Source organism: Gavia stellata, chromosome Z, assembly GCF_030936135.1.
Source record: "Gavia stellata isolate bGavSte3 chromosome Z, bGavSte3.hap2, whole genome shotgun sequence".
Classification (NCBI taxonomy): Eukaryota; Metazoa; Chordata; class Aves; order Gaviiformes; family Gaviidae; genus Gavia; species Gavia stellata.
In genome coordinates this window covers 3,830,742-3,855,896 of record NC_082637.1, presented here as the reverse complement: position 1 = coordinate 3,855,896, position 25,155 = coordinate 3,830,742, and the positions used below count along the sequence as shown (strand labels likewise).

General features: G+C 46.6%; 1 protein-coding gene across 1 annotated transcript in view; it reads left to right on the top strand.

Moving 5' to 3' along the window:
* The window catches only part of CTIF (cap binding complex dependent translation initiation factor), a 116,397-nt gene that overhangs the window by 8,561 nt on the left and 82,681 nt on the right, over positions 1–25,155 (top strand). Inside the window, exons 3-5 of the mRNA XM_059833637.1 lie at positions 11,846–11,919; positions 12,799–12,903; positions 16,565–16,640. Of these exons, the coding sequence (XP_059689620.1) occupies positions 11,846–11,919; positions 12,799–12,903; positions 16,565–16,640 (255 nt within the window). The remainder of the gene's footprint in view (positions 1–11,845; positions 11,920–12,798; positions 12,904–16,564; positions 16,641–25,155) is intronic.

Below are 25,155 nucleotides of genomic sequence, written 5' to 3'. Positions count from 1 at the left end.
TGAGCACCGTATTGCCTCTATACATGTGGGAAGTTTAGATAATGGAATCATTTAAAATCTTCCCATGTTTGGATTTCTTTTTTCTAAAAAGACCCAGTGGGAAGATTTTATATAATACTTTATTTGCATTCCCCTTGTGAGGCTGTTGCAAGTAGGAAGCTCTTTGATATATTTCTGAGAGCAATTCATTAAGTAAAAGACTTCTGGTATGGTATGTATCTAGAGAGCCAGCGGAGCTCTTGGTACATGAAAGGCCTGGCAGCGGCTCCATCCCAGGCTCCCCTTACGTAAAGGGCATTAACAAAAACCAGAGCAACTCTGCGGGTTTGTCCCATTTCTCCAGGCGGTGGGAGAGGGAGAGCTGAAAATCCTCCTTCCTGGCCAAGTCCATCCCTTCCCCCACGGTGGCTGGCTGTCACCCATCGCCACCAAGCAAAAGCCTGTGTTGTTGGCAGTAAATGGGACTGCAATTTATTTTACTGCTTATTTGCATGTGTGTCCATGTCCCACCAGGTGCAGCAGGGACTTGTTGCGTGATTGGGGACCTCGGAGGCTTCTCCAGTTGATGGTCATGTTGCTTATCTACTGAGCAGTGAAGGAGCAGGCAGGGTGTGTGGATCACATCTGGATTATCCTACACCCTGCTGGTAGCACCCTTCTGCTGTCCTCCCCGAGGAGCTGCTGGTGGAGGAGATGACTTGGTTTGCCTTCCTATTAAGCCAGTAGAAACTGCAGCATGCCTGTGGCAGGCAGAGGTGGTGGGTTTCCACTCTTGGGCGTTGGTTGGAGATGATTAGCTGGCCCAGGTCAAGAGCATCCCAAGGGCTACACTGTCAAGTTAACAGCAGAAGATGTTGAGTGTCCTGCGCTGTTCGGTAGCATGGAGATGTAGAGAGCTTTGCAGGGACTGTGTGCCATTGTCGCCGAGCCTGGCACGTCCTGCCAAAGGATGTCTGAACCCAAGCCCAGGCATTGCTGATAAGGAAAGCATGGGAAGTTCACATGAAATCAAATGTAATATCATGTGAAACTTTATCTCTGATGTCTCCATGACTCAAAGAAGCACAGTGCTGTGCTAGTGCCAAAACATTTCTAGGCAGGAGATGCTTCGCGTCGTGTGAGCTCAGACTGTAGGCAGAGGACATCTGACCTGCCTTGCATCTGAGGAGGTGCAGCTGGAGGAGGTGTCTTTGACTGCTGTGCATGGGGAGGGAGCAGGGCAGATCCACTCAAACCTTTCAGGTCACTCTTTTGTGTGTCTCACCTGAACCTCAGAACCCTCTCTGATGATGAGCACTTGGCTTCCAACCGTATGAAGTCATGGCTAGAAAAGCTGCTACGTTGCCAAAGCAAAGGTATTAGTAGGGATGGGGCGATGTGTGAAGGTTGTCTCTTGGGAAACAGCAGATTTCAATGCACAGTGGAACTTAATTTTATAGAAAGTGGAAAAACCAAAGTATCAGTGCAGATTTCTCTTGCAATTGTAGAGATTTTTTTTGCAGGCATCAGTGCTGCTTGACTGCCTGGGGTCAAACACCAGGAAATCTTCCCCGACGGATGCTGCACAGGCAGGTGGCAAGGGATCACGGTCTGGGGCAGTGGCCACGTCACTAGGTCCAGAGTTGGACCTGAGGCTCCTGCGACCAGCACCACCATCATATAAACTTCTCAAGTCGGCAGTGAAGTCTGCTTGCCGGCTTAAATCGGTTGACATCAGCAGGCAGCGTGTAATACCCCAAATCCTTGACTAACCAGATCAGTGCTGGAGAGTGGGTGTGTGCTGCTTGTGAAGAGGCTGGCAGGATCTTCCAACCGAAGATGTAGTTCGCTGCCCTGTGCTGGTTAGGCAGCCTGTGTCTGGCTTTAGCCATCCTTGGGTCTGGATCTGAAGCGCAGTGATTTTCTTGCTCAGCAAAACATGAGGGATGATCCCTGGGGGCAGTTTGGGGTTCTTCATCGCACCGACCGGCTTGTATCATAGCCCAGGGCCAGTTTGTATGCTGAATTTGGTCGAGGTTGGCCACCATGCTGAAGATCTGTTGGGAGAAGTGGGTGCTGGCAGATGCTGCAGTCACTGTTGTCTCATTTCCCAAAGAAAAAGTGAAAGACAGGGAGTTACTTTGAGGCTTTGCCAGTGAATACAGGTTAGTGTAGCCCTGCCTGACGGAGTAAGAAATTAAATCTTTAGGTGGGGTGACCTGCCCATGATCAAAGAGCAGCTCTGAGAAAACCAGTCACTTAATGGTTTTCTACCTGTAATTGCTGGGTGACACTCCCTTCATGTAGTGAATGCAGCCCCATTCAATTGCGGTCGGAGAGGACTGCTGAGAAAGAAATCAACTCCTTTAGCTAATATATAGGTTTAACTTTTTCTGTGACTTCTTGTCAGGATATACCTTATGAAGCAGCACTGCCCCTCGTGAAGCAGACACCTGCCATAGTGTCTGAAGATCTGGGAGTGAAATGCTTCACTGCTTTGCTGCCTGATTTAGGAGAACAGTTGCTGCTTACAGAGGATGGAGGAAGGTGTCTTCTACGCCTGGTGTCACTAGTGACTTACGTGGGAGGACATATCGTCACTCTCCATTTCCATTTGTGTAGAGCGGACAGGGTGATGCCTGTCTGCCTGCTGAAGGGAGAGCTTCCCTCACTCTAGTTCCGTGAAACTTGCAGTAGCTGAGTTACCTTTGAGGTCTCCATTCTTCTTCCAGATTTGGTTGAATAGGTCAACAAGTGCCAAAGCTTTTGGCAGGGAAGGGATGACCTGAGCCATTTCTTTCAAGGCTTGGGCAGGGGCTTGCTGCTGGGTTTCCATGGCATGTCTGAAGTTCTCGGTGCTGTTCTGGGGTACTTTCAGTGCCCTTTCTCATCCTCATCCATGCACATAAATGAGCTGGCTAACATGTCTCTTCTGATGTTGTCTGGAGACAACACAACCACGCAGGCTGGGCCCTTTCATGGGGTGTCCAGAAAGATCTTGTAGGCTTAACCTCCTGCTTCCAAGCTCATCAGGTCCTTTGGTCCTGTATTGTGGCACAGGTATAGGTAAAACCATACTTCTCCTGGTGGGAGAAGAGCTCCAAGCGATGTTTGGTGTCCCTTCTGCTGTGCCTTCACGAAAGCAGTGAGCAGGTACGGTACCAGATTGGAGAGGGGTGGGGAAGGTGGACATGGACCTGGGGAGGGAAGGAGCAGAGCCAAAGTGGTTGGTTTTTCTGCATGATATTTCTATAAGGGTAAGTCTTCTGTTTTTCTTATAGCTTTATGCAATACATTGAGAAGAAAGAAGCTGGAAATTTGTCCCTACTAAAATGTTTAGAGTAATTTATATTTTTTTGTAAAAGGTACTTTTAAAATTATTAAAATAATTGTTTTAATGTAAATAATTATTTTTCCATAGAAAAATTGGAGTGGTTGTTCTAGAATAGGTCTAGAAGAGCAGGGAGATTTTGCATTAAATTCTTGGAGTCTGCTGTCAAAATTCTGCGTTACTGCAAGATTTAGCTGCAGCACATGAAAGCCTCTGCTGTGGGAAAAATCTCAAGAAGGACCTTTGACATGACAGCTGTCTTCTCTTCTGACCGGGATTAAGCTCAAAGTTTGGGAGTCATTTGAAGGACAGCCCACAGCTTGATCTAGGGAGCTCCTTGTAGGTGCCATGGTGGAACAGTTGTTAATGCTGGGGGGTATCTCAGGCTTTTGTGTCCTGAGTAGTCCTCTAGCTTTCCGTTGTCTTTCCTTTTCCTTTGGCCCACCTTAGGCTGTGAATGCTGTACATTGAATAATGAGATTTTTTTTTTTTACATACAATTGAACATGAATCCCATCAAGAATCCACTGATGTCTTCAGGCCGCTTAATGCTAGTGGCATTGCCGTGCTTGGTCTACACCTCTATCAACACAGCCAACTTCACCCATACTTATTATCACTAAGAGCAACCACATAGGGGGTCACCGTGTTTCCGTTTATTGCCTGCGCATCGGGGAGGGTTATCTCCTTTTTCTGCAAATGGGATTTTCAAACTTGCACTGAAGCAGCAGAAAGTATTACCTCTTAAGCTGACAAAGGGAGCAGGATTAATTAGTTCATGCCTCAAAGAGCTAGCTGTGAAGGTGAAAATTGCAGTGTAAGTGAAACATATGATTATTGCTAATTAAAATGCAAATGTTAGATTTGACAGCTAGTTTCTGAAGAAGGGTGGCTGGTGGTGTTAATGTGCACAAGCCTCACTGTTCTCAAGAGGGTGCAGAGCTTGGCCAGAAGGATTGGCATGGATGAGAGCAGCTGCTGGGAATCAGTTTCTGGATGGGGTGATGTTTCCCTCTAAGACCCAAAGTGTAGCTCAGAGGTCCCATCTCTTGCCGGTGAGTGTCGACCATGAATGGTAGGTGGAGGAGCCCAAATAAGAGCTGGGAACAAGAGTTCAAGGGTTGTTTGGGGTGTTGGGAGAGACTAGGAGAGTCTTGGTCTTTTGAAGGCACAGCAGAGAGTAACGGGGCCAGATGATGTGCGATTAGGCTGGCAGGAGGCAAGGGCATGGGGTGGAGAACTTTGTGCCGTTACAACTGTTTCTTCAGCTTTTGTCAAAGCTGCAGACAAATCCGTCCCTGCAACATGCTGAATTAATTTAACAAGAGTACTGTGTGGCAGACATGTAGGTGGCCATGCTGTGGGATGGAGGGTGAGCAGTGCCGTGTCTCACCGCCACAGAGCCTCAGCTTTCTGCTGAAGTCCAGATGCCCGTATGGGTTTGGGATGGGGTTTTTATGATTTTTGGAAGGATGCTGGTGGAGGGTTTTTGCTGCTCAGTTGTTGTTTTTTGAGGAACGGTCGTTACCTGCGTATGCTTGCCCGCTCCTCCAGCATCACCCATGAGGTTGGTGTGAGCTTCCCTGCTCCTACAGAAAGGAGGTCTGCAGAGGGGTTTCATTTTAGCATGAAAGGGCTTTATTAGAGGACACAAAGCCACCAGAAATGTCTGGGAGAGTTTCTGGTGTGGAGGTGTTTCTGTTCCAGAGGCTTGGTAGCAGTCAAAAGTTGTTCATCTTGGCAATTAGTCAGAAATTTAGGGAAAAATGTTGAGCTTGGCTGTGCTGGTGAGTTTCAACATGAGTGTATTTAGGCCATACTCAGTTGGACTGTTTCAGTTTCAACAATTTTTAATTCAACAATTTTTATTTTAAAACAATTTATTTTAAAATATAAATATTAATAGGGCATGATAAAGATAAGGAACCTGAAGAGAGAAAAGACCTCAGGCCATGAGTTAGAGCCAGGAGACAAACTGATTTCGTGAAAGTGGTAGCCATGATTTTTATCTAACTGGTTCATGCCATATCCACTGGCTTATCTCGGTGAGTTTGGACGTTGATGCATGGTGGTAGCAATATCCCTGTTTCTCACGAGGGTTTTATTGTGGCCAGCCATGCTTCTGGAATTTGCATAACCTCAGGTTGTCTGCAGGCAACCATGACCAAAAGTTGGGTCAACTGAATATAACCGGATGGTGATGTTTTATTTTCCATGTCTCTTCTAAAGCGAAGGGGGCATATGCTGCCTTGGTCCCATTGTAGCATTTGGCACAGAAATTTTTCATGCGTAGATGAACAAGACATTCAGTAAAATGGTAATTAGTCTTTCGAACATCTAGGTGATGAAGGTTCATTTCTCCCAACCACCTTTTCAGTTGGTGTGCGTCTTTCCCATGTCAAATGAGATATTTCTCACTTCTCAGGACACCTGCAAGACTGGCTCTTCCTCAAGACTTCCCAAAGTGGCCAGCTGCCTGTGTCTCACAAGTGGCATCGATCAAGGGTGGGGTTTTTTTTCCCACCATGACAATTTAACAACTCCCTTAATGTTGTGCCACTCGGTATTTCTCAGCCATCGGGAGATTCAGGTCACAGTGTGGCGAGGAGGGAAGAAGGTGCTTTCTGCTGTTGGTGTAACATCTCATGGGAATAACCACAACCTTTCAAATTTCATCTGTATACAACTTGAAAACCAGTTGACCTCCCCTTTTGAAGTCAGTACTGATTTTAGGCTAGAGCAACCACAATATGTTTGAGCTTGCTTGAGGCTTGCTAGGTTTGAGGATGGAGAACGCACACCTGGAGCAACGCAGAAATCTGCTGATACGTTTTGCTCCCAGTCCCTTGTGTTGGGTAAATACTTACATGTTTCACATGCACTAAGGTCCTTGCTGGACAACTGGGTAGCATCACCTTAGGTAGCTTAGGGTCTGCTGTGCAGCTGTGTCGCTGCCCCATCCAACAGTGGCAGTGGTGGAGCTGGGACCTGGTCTGTGCCCCCAAATTAGTGACCTGGATGTGGCTGTTGTGTGCGAAGAGGAGTTCATGCCTTGCTCTACTGATGAGTCCTTTTGGCTCTTGAAGACCAAGGTGGCTTTGCCCTTGTCATAGCCTGTGGCAGTGTCTGCAGAGGCTCAAGGATGTCTGAGACATGAGAAGCCCTCTTTAAGTGTCAGCTCTCCCACCAGTCCTGAAACACATGCTCCCCTTTGTATTTCCCAGATTTTTCAGAGTGCTTGAAAGCGTTGAATATTCTGCACTCTGTGATTTCATGGGTTTTTTAATCATCTTAGGTCACTTCAAAGGTGTTTCCCAAGCCTCTGAGCAAAGCTTTTGGAACAATTACCCTGACAATATCCACCTTTCTCCCCAAGAACCTTGTGGGATGTTTGGGTAGATAGGGCTGGTCCAGTGAGTTATTCTGGTTTTCAGATGACTCATCTTGCCCTGAGGGCTGCCGGCTGAACAAGAAACCTGCAGGTTGCTTGGCAGCAGAACAAGTGTTAGGAGGATAAAGGAGAACATTGGGGACTGCTCCTTAATAGGCAAAAATGGTTATGTGTGTAATGTGTCTTCTGGTGAACTCCAAGTGTTTTCAGGTATGCGAGTAGCTGGACTCTAGCGGTGGACTGAGCAGAGGGAAGAACTGACTGAGAAGTTGATTTGGACTTGGGAGGGGAATTAAGGATATCTAAGCAGTTTTAGAGGATGTGGCGTTGCTAAATATGCGTAATTAATCCTCACGAAGATAGAGGAGGTAAGTATTATTTTTCCCCATGCATAGCCTAGAGACTGGCACTAGAGCCAAATCTTATCTTCACTGAAGCCTCCCACAATGTCATCACTTTGCAATGTGTAAATAGAACATGTTAAAGGACTCCAAGATGGCCCCATGCATGGACATGGTTTTGTAGGTGCTTGCACGTGTGGTCTGGGAGCTGGAGCTCTCCTGGCTCACCGGGTCGGTGGTTTTTGTGGGTGCAGGATGGCGTTGCCCTTGACTAAAGCGAGCTGTTTGTTGTTTCCAGGAAGAGTGGGATCACAGCAGCAGTGGGAGCACAGGATCCTGGCCGGGGTTGGGCCCCAGGCGTGGGTCTGGATCCAGGTCTGGCAGCCGCGGGAGAAGCAGCCAGTTCAGGCAATCGACCAAGGTATACCTGGTAGCGACGTGCTGAAGTAGTGTCCTTTGCTTGCTGTTTATCAGAAGCATCCTAATGATGTGTTTTGTGTGTGTGTCTACCCGTAGGGTGTGAGTGCATGTCATTATGAAGGACACCTCAGAGACCTACTTAATTCACGCATAATGTGTGACCTGGCTGCTGAGGGCTGTAGCTGTTCTTCAGCCTCAAGATGTCTGTTGAGGTGTGTTGAGTGCCTTAATATTGGGAAACAAGTCCCTAGTCAGCTGGTTTAGTGCAAAGGAAATCAGGTTTTTTTCTTTATTTGAAGTCATGGAGTATTTTGATTTTGGGAAGTTAAGAGATGTCTGTAATTATTTTTTGGCAAGCCTTCCTTAGAAGTTGATATATGAGTGGACACTACATAGACAGTGTTAAATGGTGACCTTGAGTCCAGCCGCTTTCCATGGGAGCAGTCAGCAGGGCTAGATGGGGAGTTACCTTCCTGCCCTGCAAAAGGCTTTAAGAATTTGCTTTTGGTTTGGTTTTAGGTCCATTCCTTGAACTCAGACTAGGGACCTCTTCTGCGTGCTTTAATCAGCCTCTGTCCTCCTCCCTCCTCTTGGAGTTGCTCTACTTCTGCACATGTGAGCATTGGTTGTGCCAGAAGCGGAGGATGGACTCTGGGAGATTTGGGGCCAGTGGTCAAAGTCCTGGTCCATTCATCCATCCTGGAGAGCTTGAGGAAATAGTCTGTCCTCCTGAGCCATGCTGTGGTGGGAGAGGACCTGCAGAACTGTGTCACTGCTGGAAAGTGATGGTCCTTTCTGGTAGGAGCGAGACTCAACATATCCTTTTTACTTTGAGCAGGGATAACAATGTCTTCCTCAAAATGTCTATATTTTTCTTACAAAACCTTGCAGTTTCCAACATGAAAACCTTTAATCAGAGCCTTTTCAGACAGTTTGGTATCTATCTATCTTTTTTGTTTTCTACCAAAGTGCAGCCAGGGCTTGTAGGCAGCTGAGAAGGAGGAAAGGTGGAGGAATCTTGTCAAAGGTAGAACTGAAAAATGCTTAAGAAGTAACACATGACACAGGATAATCCCTGAATTTATACCACAGACTCAGATGACCACTTGGCATTGTTCTACATTAATGCTAAGCACAGTGATGAGCTAACACTGTTGCAATCGTGTGACGAAGAGCGTGATTTTGTATTTATAGTGGTTTGCTGGAGGATGGTAATGAGGAGCGGCGAGAGGAACCGGTGGGATGCTGAGCTGGGCTTTGAAAAGCTGCTGCGTGCATGCAAATGCTGACTTTGTGGGGAATTTGCTGAAGCTGCATGCATGGGTAAACAGTCAGAGTCCACGTGGCCGGTGGCGTGGTGCATCCCTGTGTTTGTGTGGGCAGCTACAGGGGTTGGGCGACGGCGGATGGAGATGATGCGGGCTCACAGGAGCTGGAGGACAGAGGTTATGGACGTGCATTTAAACCATACTGGGTGTAGGATCAGCTTTACCGGATCTCTGATCGTTCTGGGTATTTATGTTCTCGTCAGTGTGTCTCTCAGTCATCATTCCTGGTGCCTTAATTAATTTCAGCAGTACTAACCCCTTCGTGGTGAAAATTATTATCTAAAGCTGAGGGTTGGGTCATTGGGAGCTTCAAGTTTAAAACTGCTTATCGTTATAATTGCAGTCCTGGGGGAACTGAGAGCAAGTCACTTCTTTTCTTAAATACATGCAATTATTTGTTTTTGTCCCTGGAATTTGGAATTGGCTTTTTTGAAGTCTTATTATTAAGTCTTGGTATTGTGCTGTGAGCATTTTAGCAAGCGCCCTGCAGCTCAGGTTCCCTTGGGCAGCAAGCACGCTCCCTGCCTTGTGAGTCGAGACAGAAACATAATGACACATCATCGAAGACCGAAAGGACGTCTCGAAATGACCGTAGTGACTCACGACTTAATGACAAGGTGTGTTATCATTTGGCCCCGGCGCCGTCTTTATGGAGTCTGGTAATGCTTGGGGTGTCTCTGAGAGGTTGTGGGAACATCGTCTAGGAGGACCAGGAGCTGCAGCCTGGTTTGGATGGGAGTGTCCAACTGCTGCCTAGAAGCTTGCACCCGTCTGACCTCCTGCACCACCTGAACCGTCACTGTGATTTCCCCTAATTGCTGGGATTAGTGCTGGGGCTCACCTGCCTATGCTCACCGGTAGAGCACCGATGAGCTATTGCGCCGAGGAGATGCGGGGGAGCTGGGTGGGACAGCTTGTGCTGCCTCCACTTACACCATGGATTAGGAAGTGTTGGTGCCAAGGCTCTCCCTCCCCATCCAAACAGATTTCAAGCGGAGCATTGATGGTAATTGCTAGGCACTTTATTTCAGGGCTCAAGACGGGGCTCTTCAGAAGCCCTGTACTGAGCTGAATTTGGGCAACAAATTTAGGACTCAACCTGTTGCATTAGGAACCCACCTGGTCTTAAATTTTTGCTATTTAATATCCTTGCTGCTGATTTGTCTCATCTTCATTGCAACTGGTTACATGTTCACGTTCTTTCTCCCTGAGCCCAAATACTTTACTCGTAGGAAATCCTGTTGTAGCTGGCTCATTGAAAGGTACTTAAAACATCCCATGTCCACAGGAAATGGAGAGAGAAATGGATCTGTCTGCAAGAAGAGGTATCTCTTCTTTGGGTGATAGCTATAAAGACCTGCACATGTGTATTTTCATTATACTGCGTGAGGATGCTTCTAAGGATTTAGAAAACTAATTTGTCTCCTTGGTGGGAGAAAATTTTGCTTACATTTGCCTAAATAAAAAGCTCTGCTTCCGTAGCTGATCATGAGAATTTTATGTATTTCTGCTAGTTTGTTTCTGTGCAGAGACATGTTGACCTGCAGATCCCCAGAGGTTAAAATCATAATCCATAGACCCTTTGGAAGAGATAAAAAATGGAGCAGTGTGGGTGTGTTTGGAGTATCTGGTCTAAATTGATAGTTGTGCTGGGAACGGCTGTGAAGTCCAACCATCCGTAGCCTACACCGAGGATGCGTGTCATGCTTATTGGGAAAAGACTGCTCACTGCATGGGCAGACTGAGGTCTGGGACTTGATGAAGAAATAGCCACATTTTTATGAGTTTTTAGTGTCTCAGTTGTTATTATTAATAATATTTGAAAATGGCAGAAATTACAGGAAGGGGAAGCCACCTCCTCCAGCACTTGTTTCACCAGAATGGGACCACTGGGGCTGAAATACTTAAATAATCTGAATATGTGTAAGATTATGAATAATCTGAGTATGTGTAAGATATGTTGGGGGAAAACTGGTAATCTGGGATTCCCTATTTATAAAGCATTTACATGTGCATCCCATATGAGTCTGAGTCAAGTCTGATTTCTTGAATGGTCCTGGCAAAATCCAGCCTGCTTTGCTTCTTCATCCGTAAAGGGTGGAGAGGGCAGCCCTCTTTCTGTGGGGAGGACATGTGTAGGCTGATGACTGTAAAGGGACCCGGAAGGATGGGTGTGAGGTCTTTGCTTTAGGTGCTCTTGCTTCAGGTCGACAATTTTGCCAAAAGCAGCTGCACGGCAAAATTCAAGGTGCTTTGCAGTTTGCTGGAGGTTTCTCAGCATTCGCACCTGATTAAACCATGATGTTTTTGCTTCTCGAGGGAAGGAACCGTCACCTTAGTGTTGGTGGGATATGTACCAGAATAACTGTGTGAACTCATCTGCTGGTCTGCATGGCAGAGGTGGCACAGTGCAGGGTTCTTACGTCCCCTGCCTGTTGTTAGAGCAAGGAGAAGTCATGCCACCGTGACTCCTTGAAGAAGCAGTATGGCTTTCCCCATCCTTATTGGTGACAGCAGGCTCTGGTAGCTGCTGGTGAAGGGTATCTCCATCCTTGGAGATATTCAAAAGCCATCTGAATGTGGTCCGGGGCATTTGGTTGTAGGTGGCCCTGCTTGAGCAGGAGGGTTGGACCAGATGAGCTTCAGAGGTCCCTTCCCACTTCATCTGGTCTGTGACTCTGAAGCTGGGTGTCTTCATGGCTGGGATGTCAACCTGCCCACTGGACATTGGTGGGTCTTGGAGGCTGTGGATGGTGGGGTAGGAGGACAGGGCTGGAGTCAGAGCTGAGCCTACGTGTTGTCTGCACAGTGTTGTCCACAGCTTTGTGTCCCCAAGGCTGAAACTTGTTATTCCTTGCCTTCATGGTGCGCTTTTGCAGCAGGCGAGGGGACTCGGCGTTGCAGTGAGCGTGGATTCACACGAGAGTGGAGGAGCCCATGTGCAGAGCCAGGACACCTCGGTGGCTGGCGGCGGGAGAGGTTGTGCTGGGCTGTGCCATGGTCCGGATAGCACTGCATGCCTTCTGGCAAGTAACCACCTTTCCCTCCCTCCTAGAACGGCAACAAGGAGAGCTCCCTTGACATGCTGGGCACGGACATCTGGGCTGCCAACACCTTTGATTCCTTCAGGTAAGCCAGTTTTAAAACACTTTGAAAGATGGACTGTGCCCTCTCTTAGCTTTTGCCCACGTGTCCGTCTTGCCAGTACCCAGGCACGAGTGACTATGCTGCCGGTACTTGTGTCGCTGCTCCTCCTCCTTCCCATCCCCATTTAGCCTGTGGCACTAAGCGCAATCAATCTACTTAAAGCATCCTACAAGCTTAGGAGAGGCCGCTGGATGGGTTTGCAGTCCAAACATCTGAAACTGATACTGATATGATTACTCGTAATCATCTGCGAGCTGCACAGGCAAGACTTGAGGCAGCTCTGAGCTACTGCTCCAGAACTTTTTTCTTCCATTAATTGGCGGTGTGATCTGAGAAGAGCTCTTCAGGTGCTGCTTCAGCATGGGGAAAGTGGTGAAATATGCTTTCCGTCCAGTTTTATGCATCTATCTCTGTGTGCCTGGAGCACTGCAAGAGTCTGCAGAGGTTGGGTTCCTACCTGGGACTTGCTCCAGGCCATTGGAGCAGGGAGGTTGTGCAGGACCACGGAGAACATCTCCCTTGCATTGACCAGACCACTACCTGTTGCAATACCCCACTGATGCAGAGAGCAAGTATAGCTAGGAAGGTGTGTGCTGCATCATACATTAAAGCTATGGGTTTAGTGCAAGCAACAGGAGTTCAGCATCTCAAAAAAAAAATAGAAGACATGAAAAGAAATGTGATGCAGCAGCCTGAAGGTTGGAGGCCCGCATCCGTGTGCTCTGCGGGAGGAATGTTGCTTCCAGAAGTACCCGCTTTCCTCATCTGCAGGCTCCGATGTGCCCTCTGCTCTTCAGCTCAGTGGTGTTTAATTAGTACTGGACTTTCTTTCTTTGTCTTTCCCTGTTTTTTCTTTCCTAGTGGCGCGACATGGGACTTGCAGCCTGAAAAACTAGATTTCACCCAATTTCACAGGAAGCTGCGCAACACCTCCAAACACCCGCTGCCTCACATAGACAGAGAAGGGTGAGTGCCGTGCATGCGATACCATGCTCTCAGCAAGGTCTCTAACTTCTCCTTTGCAGAGAGAATGCTAGCTTGGTGGTGTGGCTCATGTAGAGCACATGGCAAAGAGGTGCTGGACCACGTACGGGTTTTGCGGATGCTATGATCAGTCTGTCTGACTCTTCTATCATCCAGTTCTGGGCTGGAGCAGAGCTGCTCACTGTATTTTGCATTGCTTGGTAGAGTTCAATCTTTAAACCACGCTGGATCCAAATCTTCTAGATCCAAGTCTCCTAGATGTAAACATCTCTGAATATTGGAGGAAAGATCCTGGCTTAGTGCTGATCCCAGTTACAATTCCCACAAGTGATAGGGCTTCTGCTCTTCTCTTCAGCAAGACTTTAGGGAAGAGGAGAGCATCAACATGATGAATGTAGATCCAAGTTTTCATCCCCTGTCTGCTAGGAGTAAAGTATCTGCTAGCTGTGAAAATATTAAACAACTCCTTTTGGTGGTGACAGCCTCCAGGGGTTTCCATGGTATTGCTGGATTCCTCTTGGGTTGTTGGTTGGTCAAACCAAATAAATGCATACTGGCATGAAGTGGTTCACTGATGTTGCTTAGATGGACATCACCATTTCTCTGCAGGTTGGTTTTTTGTCTCCTTATTGTTTCACGCTGGTGCTTAACGCACTAAGAGTGCAATTCAGGGCTGCAGGCAGCGTTACCTGTCCTGTTATCCCAAGTTATGACAAGGCTTCAACTCATCCCTGATGCAACTTACTGCAAATCTCTGCTATAGAAAAAATAGAGTAAGAAGTCCATAACCACATTTTATCGTGTTAAATTTTTGTCATTTTTTCCTAGTCATTAATCATTTCCTGCCCATAGAGGAAGGAAAAAAATCAGAATGGGTGTAAAAGGTGGGGTTGAGAAGACTGTGGGTGACTTCTCATTGCCATGTTGTACATAGGGATGGAAACCCTCTCTTGAGTAAGTTTTTTTCTGTTGACCAGTTGGTTTTGACAGAGTACAGGCCAATGCCATAGGCTTCACTGGGCTTATCTTGTTTAGAAACACCGGGCTAGCAATCCCAGCCCAGCCCAGGTTCAACATCTGCAGGAGGCTCCTGTACCATATAGTGACAGGCAGAGACTCACACAACTGTATAAGGCTATTTTCTGCGCTGTATTTACTGCAGGTATATAAACAGCAACTCTCAGAATATTTGGAACAACGCTAGATTTCTAAGTCACTAAATGCCTTAGTCATGTTTGCTCCCATTTCTGCAGATGGTTTTGAAAAATGAGATGAAGGGGCCTCTGTAAAATAAGATATAATGTGCTCCATGGTTGATGGCACTTGGCAGATGATCCTACTGGCGCTACCTGCCACATATAGGGAGGATGCAGCAGGTTCTGCTTTACGGTCTGCCTCTGGTTCCTAGTGTACTGTGAATGCCCAGGGTGCAAACAGGTAGAGAAGGCAGTGTGGAGGTGAGATATTTAATCACTCCTAAATATTACAGCTGTAAAAATGAAATAATAATTAGTGTATATGCAGAAAAGTTAAACAGATGCTGTCGGCACAAGTGGTATGTCTCCCAAAATTCAGAGCATGTAAGTAATCCACATGAGAACAGAGGGAGCACAGACAGATTTGGTTTTATTTTTTAAATAAAATTTAATTTTTCAAGTTGTCGCTGTTATGCATTCATCAGCTGTCCATGCTGAATCTGTGCTGAGCGCGATTCAGCTGGCTGAACCTCCAAGAATCTCCACCTGCTAGGTAGGCATTTTCCCTCTTGCTTGAGTGAAGTTTCTTAACATGCTAGCTGTGCAATGAAAAATTTAATAGAAAAAAAGGGAAAGATGCTGTTCAGAATATGTTTTCTACACTCTAAGTACCAAAGAGACCATTTTGTTCCTGATCATTTGCCCAAGTTTGGCCATGTAGTTGCATCCAGTTGATTTGACCTCAAGTGTCTTTTGCTTGCCTGAAGTGTTTTGCTCCAGAAAGACATCTGATTTTATTTGCAGATACTGAGTTTGGTGGTATGCTGAATAATCAAAGCCGAGTGGTTAAGAAAAACCAGGGAACTGTACCTCGTTTCTGACCTGGATTTGTCTGCCTTCAGTTTCCAGCCTTAGCTCTTGCTGTGCTTTTGCTCTTCCAGTTCAAACAGCCTTTTGTAGCTGATATTTTCTCTTCATTCCAAGTATCTCCCAAGCCAGTGGATCACTTTAGTTTTTCCCCTACCCTAAGAAACTTCTCTACCACCTCTTTGAAACTTGACTGCCGGAGCTGCCTGCAGTCCTGTAGTTCAGGCTCAGCCGTGCCACCTGTGGAGGAAAGCTGCCTTCATCCCCCTAATCCCTGCCTCCTCATCCCCTGCCTTTATGCCACAGTCCAGCATCAGACGTTCACCATGGGACAGTCCCCTTCCTTTTCAGATGACCTTTTCCTATTACGTTTGCCTGTTCTGGGCCTGCAACTGGTATTCTTTGTCCCCAGATGTTTGACTTGGTTTTTCTTGTGTGTGTATATATATATATATATATAAAAAATTTCATATATATATATTTTGTATATATATAAACACACACACTATTTTTGCCTTTGTAAGTCAAAGGCACTATTTTATCTATGAGGGCAAGTCAATTGTTGAACACCTCTGATTTCCCATCAATCACTTAGGGTGTTAATTAAATTAAGTGTTTCCATTCAGCTTGCTGGTTTTCGAGCCTGGTGCTTTAGCACGTTCCATTTTTCTGCATTTTTTTTCCCCCATTTGCTGTAATTCCACCAAGATCTGTTGTTTTCTGACTTCCAGGCACTGATTACTTGGACCTGCTGCTATCAAAGTTTCTGTCTAATATATGTTATTTAACAATATCTTGCCACTAATTGACTAAAAAATACATTATCATTCTTGCATAATAAAAATAGATCACCCTAACTGTTCATAAATGCAGAAGGATGATATTTATTGACCATTTTTTCTTCTTCTGTATCATTACAAACTCTCTGCATCCAGCTAGTAATTATCTTTGGATTGTTTTTTTTCCTTTCTTCATACAAGAAGGTCCTTCAGCTGCCAGCTATGTGTTTGGTCTGTCAGTGCTTGGTTTCTCACCCCAGTTTTTTTTGTGTTTCAAATTGTATGTTTGTATTTATATCGATTGCTGTTTGCTGTCTGAGATGTGTGTTTGTGCTTGTTCAATGACACCTTTCTCAGCAGGGGAACAGGAGCTCCTGTGGAGACCAACAGATGAGCAGTGCTTCAAAGGAAACATTTTTCATTACATTTTTGTGTCCTCATGGGGTTTTTTCCAGGTGGGCTGTGCTTTCGGTTTTGCTTGGCCTGGGAATTGAATCACCCAACGCTACCGCTAAGAACTGCCTTTGGTTTTCTCACTGCTGCGATTACCAAAAGCGTTTGAATGCTGTGGCGGATGCTGCAGGTGGAGGGGACTGAGAAAAACATTTAATTTTGTACTAACGGCTTTGTGCTCGCGTGGGAGTGTTTTGGAGGCACAGCATACTCGCTTCGGAGAGCCTCTTTGTTTTCATGAGGGTCCTTTGCAGTAAGAACTAATCTTCCCCATGTGCCATAATAGAAAAGTAACTTCGTTTCCAGCGAGGTTTCACTTGGTTTTATTTTGTTTTCTTCCTGCCACAGGCTTGGAAAAGGGAAATATGAGGACGGTGACAGCATCAACTTGAATGACATAGAGAAGGTTCTTCCAGTGTGGCAGGTAGGTGATGAGGACATCTCCTGCCCATGGTACAGTGGAGACCAGCAGCTCCCTGCCTTACCTTTCCTTAGGAAACCCTCCCCAGAAGTGGGAAAGCCTGGGCTGGATGCGCTCAGCTATGGTCCTTTGGGGTTGGTGATGGAGAGTTATGCCTGTGGTTTCAGCAAGCCTTGCTGTGAACCTTAGTGCTGGGCAAGGGCAGTTACCACAGAGACTTCGTTGGGAGGTGAAATGTTGAGGACAGTATATGTATACATACATATATACATATCTATACACACGCGTGGACACAGGGCTCCTATATTTTAGGAAAGGAGATTCTGAAAAGCACCAAGCCTCCTGACAGCTCTAAAATAAGCCAGCAGTGATGGTGTGCTGACCCAGATGTTTCCCCTATGGGTTGTGTGTACGTTTATATGCAGTGGTCATCCACTTGTATGTTTTCTCCAGCCTGTTCCTTCTCCACACCTCTCTTTACAGCCCAGTTTTCATAGTTCTGGTTTAATGACCTTTGATGCTCAGATGTTCGGGAGTGGCAAGATGAGACCCTCAGTTAAAAAGTCCGATTGAATAGGTCAATTTGTCAGCATCATATAATTTTTCACTTTCCAGAGCCTTAGTCCTCAAAGGAGCTGAGTGTCCTGGGCTGGGCAAGTTTCTGAGGATGCTCAGCAAGTTTTTGCTGAAGTCTCCCCTTTGCCTCCAGAGGGAAGGATGGAGAGATCTCATGTGCTGTGGTAGAGTTACCCTTTTCAGTGCTGAGCAAAGACCTCGCCAGGCTTCTTGTTCATGCATCATGTGAGGAAAAGCCTTGCTCATCCTGCAAACCATGTGATGATCTTACGATTTCTTTTGGGTGAGCTAGCTGGCACTAAATATGCAAACCAGTGGAAAGAGTGGAGAACTGCTGCTGACTTTGGCAGGGAGGAACGCTGCCGGCAGCTGCTTTCTGCTCAGTTTCTTCCATGCTTGGTATGTCTGGACTTTAGGTCACAGGGAGAAAACATCAGGTTCAGCTGATACAGACCTCAGTAATTCTGAAAAATAAGGTTATTTTCCCTGGGGAATAATTGGAAATGAGGAATCAAACTATCTTTGGTGTGAGGAGCTGACGTTCTTCTTCAGCGTTTAACTTTTTATAATTGACAGCTATTAAATAAGCCAGGTTTTCCTGGTCTGGTTGTCATCTCGTCCTGTCGTAACGCCAGGTTGAGTCCATTGACTCCAGTGAATTGATACCAATATGTACCTTAATATCTAGCTTAATTCTTAGTGTGGCAGCTCTAAGCTGGAAGATCTAGTGGGAATGCTGGATTTGGTGTTTTGCTTGTGCCTCTGGGCAGACTCATGCAGTACGACGTTATTTTGGAGACTCGCTTACCTAGGCATGTACAGTCATATGTGCCTGTAGGAAAGAGGAGCCGGGGAGTTCTGGGTGAGGATTTATCTTGTTCGGCGTTGACAAGTGAAATACTTGCAGACAGCTGGTTTAATCCTGACATACCATTGTTAACTGGATTTGAATGTGATCGTGCAATGCAGACAGTGATTTTCCTGGTCTTTATCTCTTGTTTTAAATGACTCTGCCGAGCACAGTGCATGGGGTCATAAGGGAAAATATTCGTGTGAGCCTATGGAAGAAAAATATTTCACCTTCCATGGGGCTTTCCCACATTGCGGTTACGTTTGTGTCGTATGATGAAGAGGCTTTTCAGGTTGGAGGTACATAAACTCTCATTCTGTCTGTGTTTAAGATCTCATGGGTTGCTTATGGCAGCCATGCATGGGCGGAGGGGCTGGTCCGAGCAACCTCCAGCACAACTCAGATGCAAATGTTTCGCTGCTGAATGTGCTTCAGCGGCTATAGTAGGGTTAAGAGCACCAAGTTTGAGAGAGGTAGTGACTCTCACTTGCAGGCTGCTTTGGAAATTTGGGTTTCTTTGATGGTAAAGTATGATGGACATAAGACATCAATCTAAAACTAATTTCCAGTATACATCCAGGTCTGTATGTGTATCTCTACAGAGAGATACAGTGACCCCCCCCCAATGGGTTAAGCAGAATATTCTGGATATCTAACATTAATATATATACATGAGTTTTGCTGCTGGAATCTATCAATAGTATTTTAACAAAATATTGCAAGGAAAGCCATGACTATTTGGCAATTAAAAGGTGAAAAAATAAACAAAACCCAAAACAACCTCCCCCAAACCCCTCTTTCTTCATAGCTGTCTGAGGGGAAAAATGCTTGTCACCAGCCTTTGGTTTTGAAATTGCATGTGTGCATCCCGGTCCTTGGAGATGCTTTCGGCTGGCTCCCCGCACGGCGCGCTCTGCCATCTCGTGGACACGCACAGGCAGGAGACTCTGGCTCTGCATCGGCGCTGGGCACAATTCTTCTGCGACAACTGGGATTTTGAAGCTTTCTCCTGCCCAGTCTTTTCAAAGCTCGGATGGGATGCTTGTTTCTACAGGTAAATAGGCTTTGTTTTGAAAGCTTCATGGCTAGGAGCTCCTGAGGTCATTGCTTTGGCTCAGCTCGAGAGCCGTAACCTCTTCATCTCTCCTTACTCACAGGAGTCTGTAGTTGGATTTGGGCACTGATTCACCTAAGTGCTGCCAAAAAGTGAGTTTGGAAGAAAATAATCTTTTGAAGATAAGTATTCCCCATTCATAAGATCTGCTTTTTATTGCACACCAGGGAGGATCGGTTGTCTGCTGCTTTAGAGAGGCAGAGCTCAGATGCAGAGCTAGTCTTCATCATCCTCACTGTTTTCACCTCAGCTGGTTTGTTGGAGGAGACCACATAACCATCTTGGCATCATGAAGATGTCACAGGGAGGGCTGAGTCAGTTCATTTTGCTTTTGCTCCCTTTGGCAAACGCTTGGAAAGGCTTTCAAGCTTGGATGTGTCACAGTGGAATGCACCAGTCCTAGGTACGGTCTTCAGGCTCGAGCCCTTGGCAAACTCTACACTTACTGGAGAAGACAACCCAAGGGGTCATGTCCTGCAAGATACCCACCATCCTCCCTGTGAAACTGCTGTAGCTCATGAAGGGTACAGGAGGCTGCATGTCACAGGGACATACTGTGAATGCTGCTAGACACGAGCAGAGAGTTTTGGGACACATCCCAGATGGTTTCTGGACTGGCATTTTGCAGTTTTTGGCTTTCAGTTTGCTGGAATCATGCCTTCAGGATGGGCCTGCCCTCCTCCGAATGGTATGGCTATGCCTTCGCTGGCCAGCTGTTCCTTGTCTTGTGCTTTAAGAGGTAGAAATTATGTGGTGCTTTTGAAAGGGGTACTGGCTTTCACTGGTGCTGTGGGATAAACTTGGAAGACAGCATTGATGTCATTTGGTTTGGCATCATAATTGCCTCGCAGCTCATCTCCTTCCATTTCCTTACTGATTTTTGACCCTTGTGCTTGGAGTTACAATAAACTGCTTGTTTCTCTTCTGGCTACAGTTGTCATCCAGCTTCCTTGTTGGATGAGAAACAAGGGAGCAGCTCCTTAGGAGAAAGGCAGACTCTGTAAGTTGTTCATGTTCCTCTTAGCACCACTGTATTCCTGACTTTGTCCAAACAGGCTTAGAAGCACCAGGATTCCTGGCCATGCTGGGATCCCACCTCAGTTTAGGCACCTAATGGGCATCTCTGCACGCTGTCCTTGGGACCCCTCCTCATTGACAAGTACTTTCAAGTCAGACCTTACAATTCAGTGCAGAGATCGTGTGAGTAAAAGCAGGACCTGAGCGTGGGCTGGTCACTTGGGGTTCCTGCCGTAGGAGAGGCATAGACATGCTGGGGCATGGCTTGCTGCATCTCAACATAGAGGTCTAGAGAAGGTCAGATGATTCCCATCTGAAGATACCCATGTCCTTTCCCTGTCAGCTTTGCAGGGAGCCCAAAGGGACCAGTTCACATGTGGATTTGTTCAGATATGGTAGGTTTCTTAAGAGAGATGAAGCCAACCCAGCTGTCCAGGAGGAATAGGGTGGATGGTGGGTGAGCATCCCCTCTGCTGTCCCTCTGCATGCGAGGGGAGGAGGTCGGTGTCCAGCACTGGCATGAGGGCTTGCTTCTGGACCCTACAGATCACTGATGCTTCCAAGGTGGTGGTGGCAGGAGGACAGGTCTCTTTGGAGCTCAGGGACATCTCTTTGGTGGGGTGGTGTTACTTACTATGACCATAAAGAGTCCTCATCCTCTCCATGTCCTCTCTTGCCTGCTCTTTCTGCACTACAAGGTTGGGCAGTTCTTGTGTTAGTCAGCTTGTAAGCCAGCCCAGATCCCTCCTTTTTCAGAACCTCAGCCACAACAGCTTTGACCTCTCAGCAGACTGTTCTGCATTGGTGAAGCTGGGGTGGGCTCATCCCTCTGGCACTCCTTCCACTGGGAGTGACCTGGTCCGTGTGGTGTGCCCCATGTGCTGTATGTCCCTCCATGCCACTCATGAGGTCTAACCCTGACATCCTTTACGTGTCCACCAAACACTTAAGAACAACTTGAGGTGGCTCCCTAGGAGCCCCAAACTAGGGGGATTTCTTCTCCCTGCCCCTAGATCCTGCTGGACTCTATCCAGAGCATGTAAGCATGGCATTGCTTTCAGAGAAGGTTTCTAGTCTAACAAGCCAGCTTCCCATATCCCAAGGGTCTTTCCAATACTGTAACTGTTAAAACCACTGTGGAAAGTCCCTGTCAAAGAGCCAAGGTTTACTTGAGTATAGGTCACAACGTATTGGGAGTCAGATCTCCACTGCTGAGTAAAAAGCTTTTGTTTTGCCATGACTTCCAGTAAGTTACGGACTTTCTGTGGCCTGGTTTTTGTTGCATTCCACCCAACTGACAATGACCATCTCCTTGGACTGAGAGGGCAAACTGCCATGGTCACCTCTAAACCCCTTCGTCATCGCTTCCATGTTAGAGTTAAGGCCACTGTTGACCAAGGAAGGCAGGTGAGACCGTTGTCATCTCCAAAGCACTCGGAGACAAGAGGTCTGGACCAAGGCTGGCTTATCTTCCACGCAGGTCACCAGCTCACAGGTTCTTGCAAGGTCCAAGCCTGGGCTCTGGCAGTAGAGCACAGTCGCTGTGAGCCCTCAACCAGGTTTAAACCCCATGGTCTTTATTGGACATGCAGGAAAGGGGAGATCTTCCAGTGGGTTTTTCAGATTATGATGGTCCTCCATATCATATCATCTTACTCACTGCACAAAGGAAACTCCAGGGAAATGGCCAAGAGCTTTGATGTTTCCATTATTACTACGACTATTATTATTATTATTTATTATTATTAGGGTTCAGAGCTGGTTTCTGATTGTAACAAATGAGATGGACTTTCCCTTCTTAGGGCTAGTTTTATTTTTCTGGCTGTCACCCAGTTCAAGCAGACTTAGCAATCTTGGCTTGTAATTCTTGGGGGTGTCTTCCCAACCTGGTGGGCATGGAGGTGCCTTTATTATTGTCGTTCCCGGAGCTGGTAATGGTCAGCTGGGCAGGGTTGGGGCCAGGCTGTCCTGTTGTTTGGAGAGCGGTAGACCTGTAACGAGCTCCTGCCAGGATAGGAAGCATTGGGGTGCTCTCGCACCGCCGTTGGGTCGGCTGGGTTCAGACACAGGTTTGGGATGTGCAAGGAGGATTGGTGGAAAGGACAAGGGTGGCTTACGCTGCAGCTCTGAAGGTTGGCTTGGTGGCTGAAGGGACAGGGCTGGTGGCAGAGCGGAGCCCTGCAGCACTAGAGGGCACTGCGGCCTCGCTGCACAGCCCTGAAACACGGCTCAGCGCAGAGGAAACGGGAGGCTTTTTCCAAAGGCTTTTTCTAAAGGCTTTTTCCAAGCAGAAACCTCACTCCACGGTGGCTGTGTCTCACACCCTCCCGCCCCAGGTCTTGCTGCTCTATGTTTCACTGTGCCCACCTGGGGCTTGGGGTGCATGTTCAGCATGGGGGACCCTGGGGCTTGCAAGAGAGGGAGGGTGTTCCTCTGCACCTGGGACTGAATTTGGTTAGCACTGTGCATCGTCGTGAGCCTCAAAGCAGATAGAGGCCCTGAGCAGAGTGATGTTAAAACTGAACATGTCTGTGAACCCCCTGTCATTGCCTTGTCCAAGCAGCACAACCCTGAGGGGAGCTGGTGCCTAGGGGTTAGACATGCCCCACAGCCCAGGTCTCCCTCACTTGCATCGTGACACCTCCCCAACTCCTCTTGGAAATCTCACTTTTGCAAATGTAATCCTCAGCTCTGCGTATTTCCTATGGGATGCTCTGGCAGGGCTCAGTCTGAAGCGATGCTCCTCACACCAAGGAGAGGTGCCAGATGTGCTGAGGGGTGCTCCCTTTCTCCGGAAGATGCTGCTGCCCCATCAAACGTAGGATGTTCCTCTGAACACCCACGTTTCCATTTGTCCGTCTGTCCCTGTCCCCCATCTACCCTGTTGTCCCCACGCCACTTTGAAGGACATGCCAGCCTTGGCAGGAGGGAGATGAAGACCATGGTGGTGTCCACTGCTGGACCATTTCTGTTCCTTAGACCCCAGTTTGCCAGGCACTGGTTTGTGCTACAAAAAAAAGATGAATAATGGGATTTTGGCTGCTTTGCAGCTTTTCCTTGGGCCAGGCAGATGGAGGGGTAGACACGAAGTGGCTGAGTGGCAGGACTAGGCTGGGCTTACAAATAAGAGGTGGTGGGTTTTAGGTCCACCATGAGGGACCACAAGGAGATGAGAGAAGAGGATGGGAGAGCTTGGATGGGTAAGTCTGTTCCTGGGAGGATGATGAAGAAAGATCCGCTATTATGCTTTTAAGGAGTTCACAAATCGTTTTAGACCTGAGAACTGCCGAATGAACTGATTTGGGTATGGTGACTTGTACTGGAGTATAAATAACAACTCGATAGGTATTTGAGGCTCAGAAATGTCACCACGTTGCTATCTGGCTTAAACACACCGGAGAACAACACGGGCTTTTCTTAGCCTTACAGTTGACTTCCCTTTCAAAAAGGTTTGCTTTTGTGCAGCTATATAATATCCAAAGCAAGCCTGAAAGGTTTTGTTTTGGTTTTTTCCCAGTCCTTTCTATAGACTGTAACACACACACCCTCCAAATCCTGCCTGAATTTTAACTTCTGAATAGTGTTACATCTTTTTCTCCCTTGTTTTCCCAGAGGATTCATTAGAAATACGAGAGGGCTTTTGCTGCACTCCCTTGAATTTGCTGAATATTTTCCTGAAGCTGGTTGTGGAGTAATGATTAAGTTAAAAAAAGTTATTAAAAGTAGCAGAGAAAAAAAAAATCCAGATTTCTAAAGATCCCGAATAAAAACTCAATGTGTCTTTGGTCAAGCAGCTATTTCTGCTGGCTTGGCTATTTCCACATCCTAATCCCCTTCCCCGCTCTCTGTGAAAGACCTGAATTTTTAATAAAATAAAGGGAAGGAAGGAATTTCTCTCTTAAAAAAAAAAAGTAGACATACCACAAGACCAGAGAAGAGAGACGTGCATACATCCCCGTTGGCGGGAGGACCTACAGAGCCTAGAAACACATTGCGCTCTAAAAATCCTGCTAATGGGGGATGTCCTTGTCCCTTGTCTGACAAAATATGAGGTTAATGTTTCCTGTCACATTTAAAAATTTCTTCTTAACCAGAAGATGCTCTTCCCCCACTGCTTTCTGCTGCCTTTCCTCTGATGTTATAGAAATAGCAACTGATACAATAAATGAGACCAGAAGTTCTTAAAATGCGAATTTCCTGCCCGGAGGCAGCAGGTAAGTGAATCCCGTCCAGCTTGGGGAGATGTATATATAGCTATGGGTGTAAATATAGGTATTTAGTGGCAGGATAAGTGTTTATTGCAATCCAAGGTGGTTTGGTCAAAGATTGTCCCTTAAGTGGGAAATTTATTGCTGCACACGACGCCTGGATGTCTCTTCCATGGGGAAAATAGAGACTGTTTATGACGGGAATTAAATGATGTCCTCGCCTGCGGTAGCAGACCAAGCTCTGTAACCCAGAGGTCCTTTCTAGTCCCGCATTCATGTTGTCCCTCATTTTATGACTTTAAAAATACTTTTAGAGTTTGTTTGGGTTTTTTTAAGATACTCCATGAATTTTTCTGCTGGTTCTGAAAGTGGCAGGTGAGCATGCTGGCATGATCGGTGAAAGAAAACTCTGTGCCATCCCCAAAATGCCTTTGCTAGATGGTGGGGTTGAAAGGTTTCATCGGGGCTAATAGAAATAGCAAGAGGAACATGGTCTCCGTGCCTTTGGCAACATGATGCTGCCCCAGCATCCATGTCTCCCAGGGTTATTCTGCTCTGCCCTTCACCTGCTGGTACTGCTGTGGAGAGAGAAATTCATCATTGTTGGCTTGCTTTCTTTTTAATTCTTTTTTTTTTTTTAATTCCTGTAATGTATGAGCAGAGAAACCACTGGAGAATGATAAAGCTTCGTTTCTTCCTGCTTTTGTGACCTGCTTGATTATTTCATTTCTCATTGTATATTCTTTTGAGGCG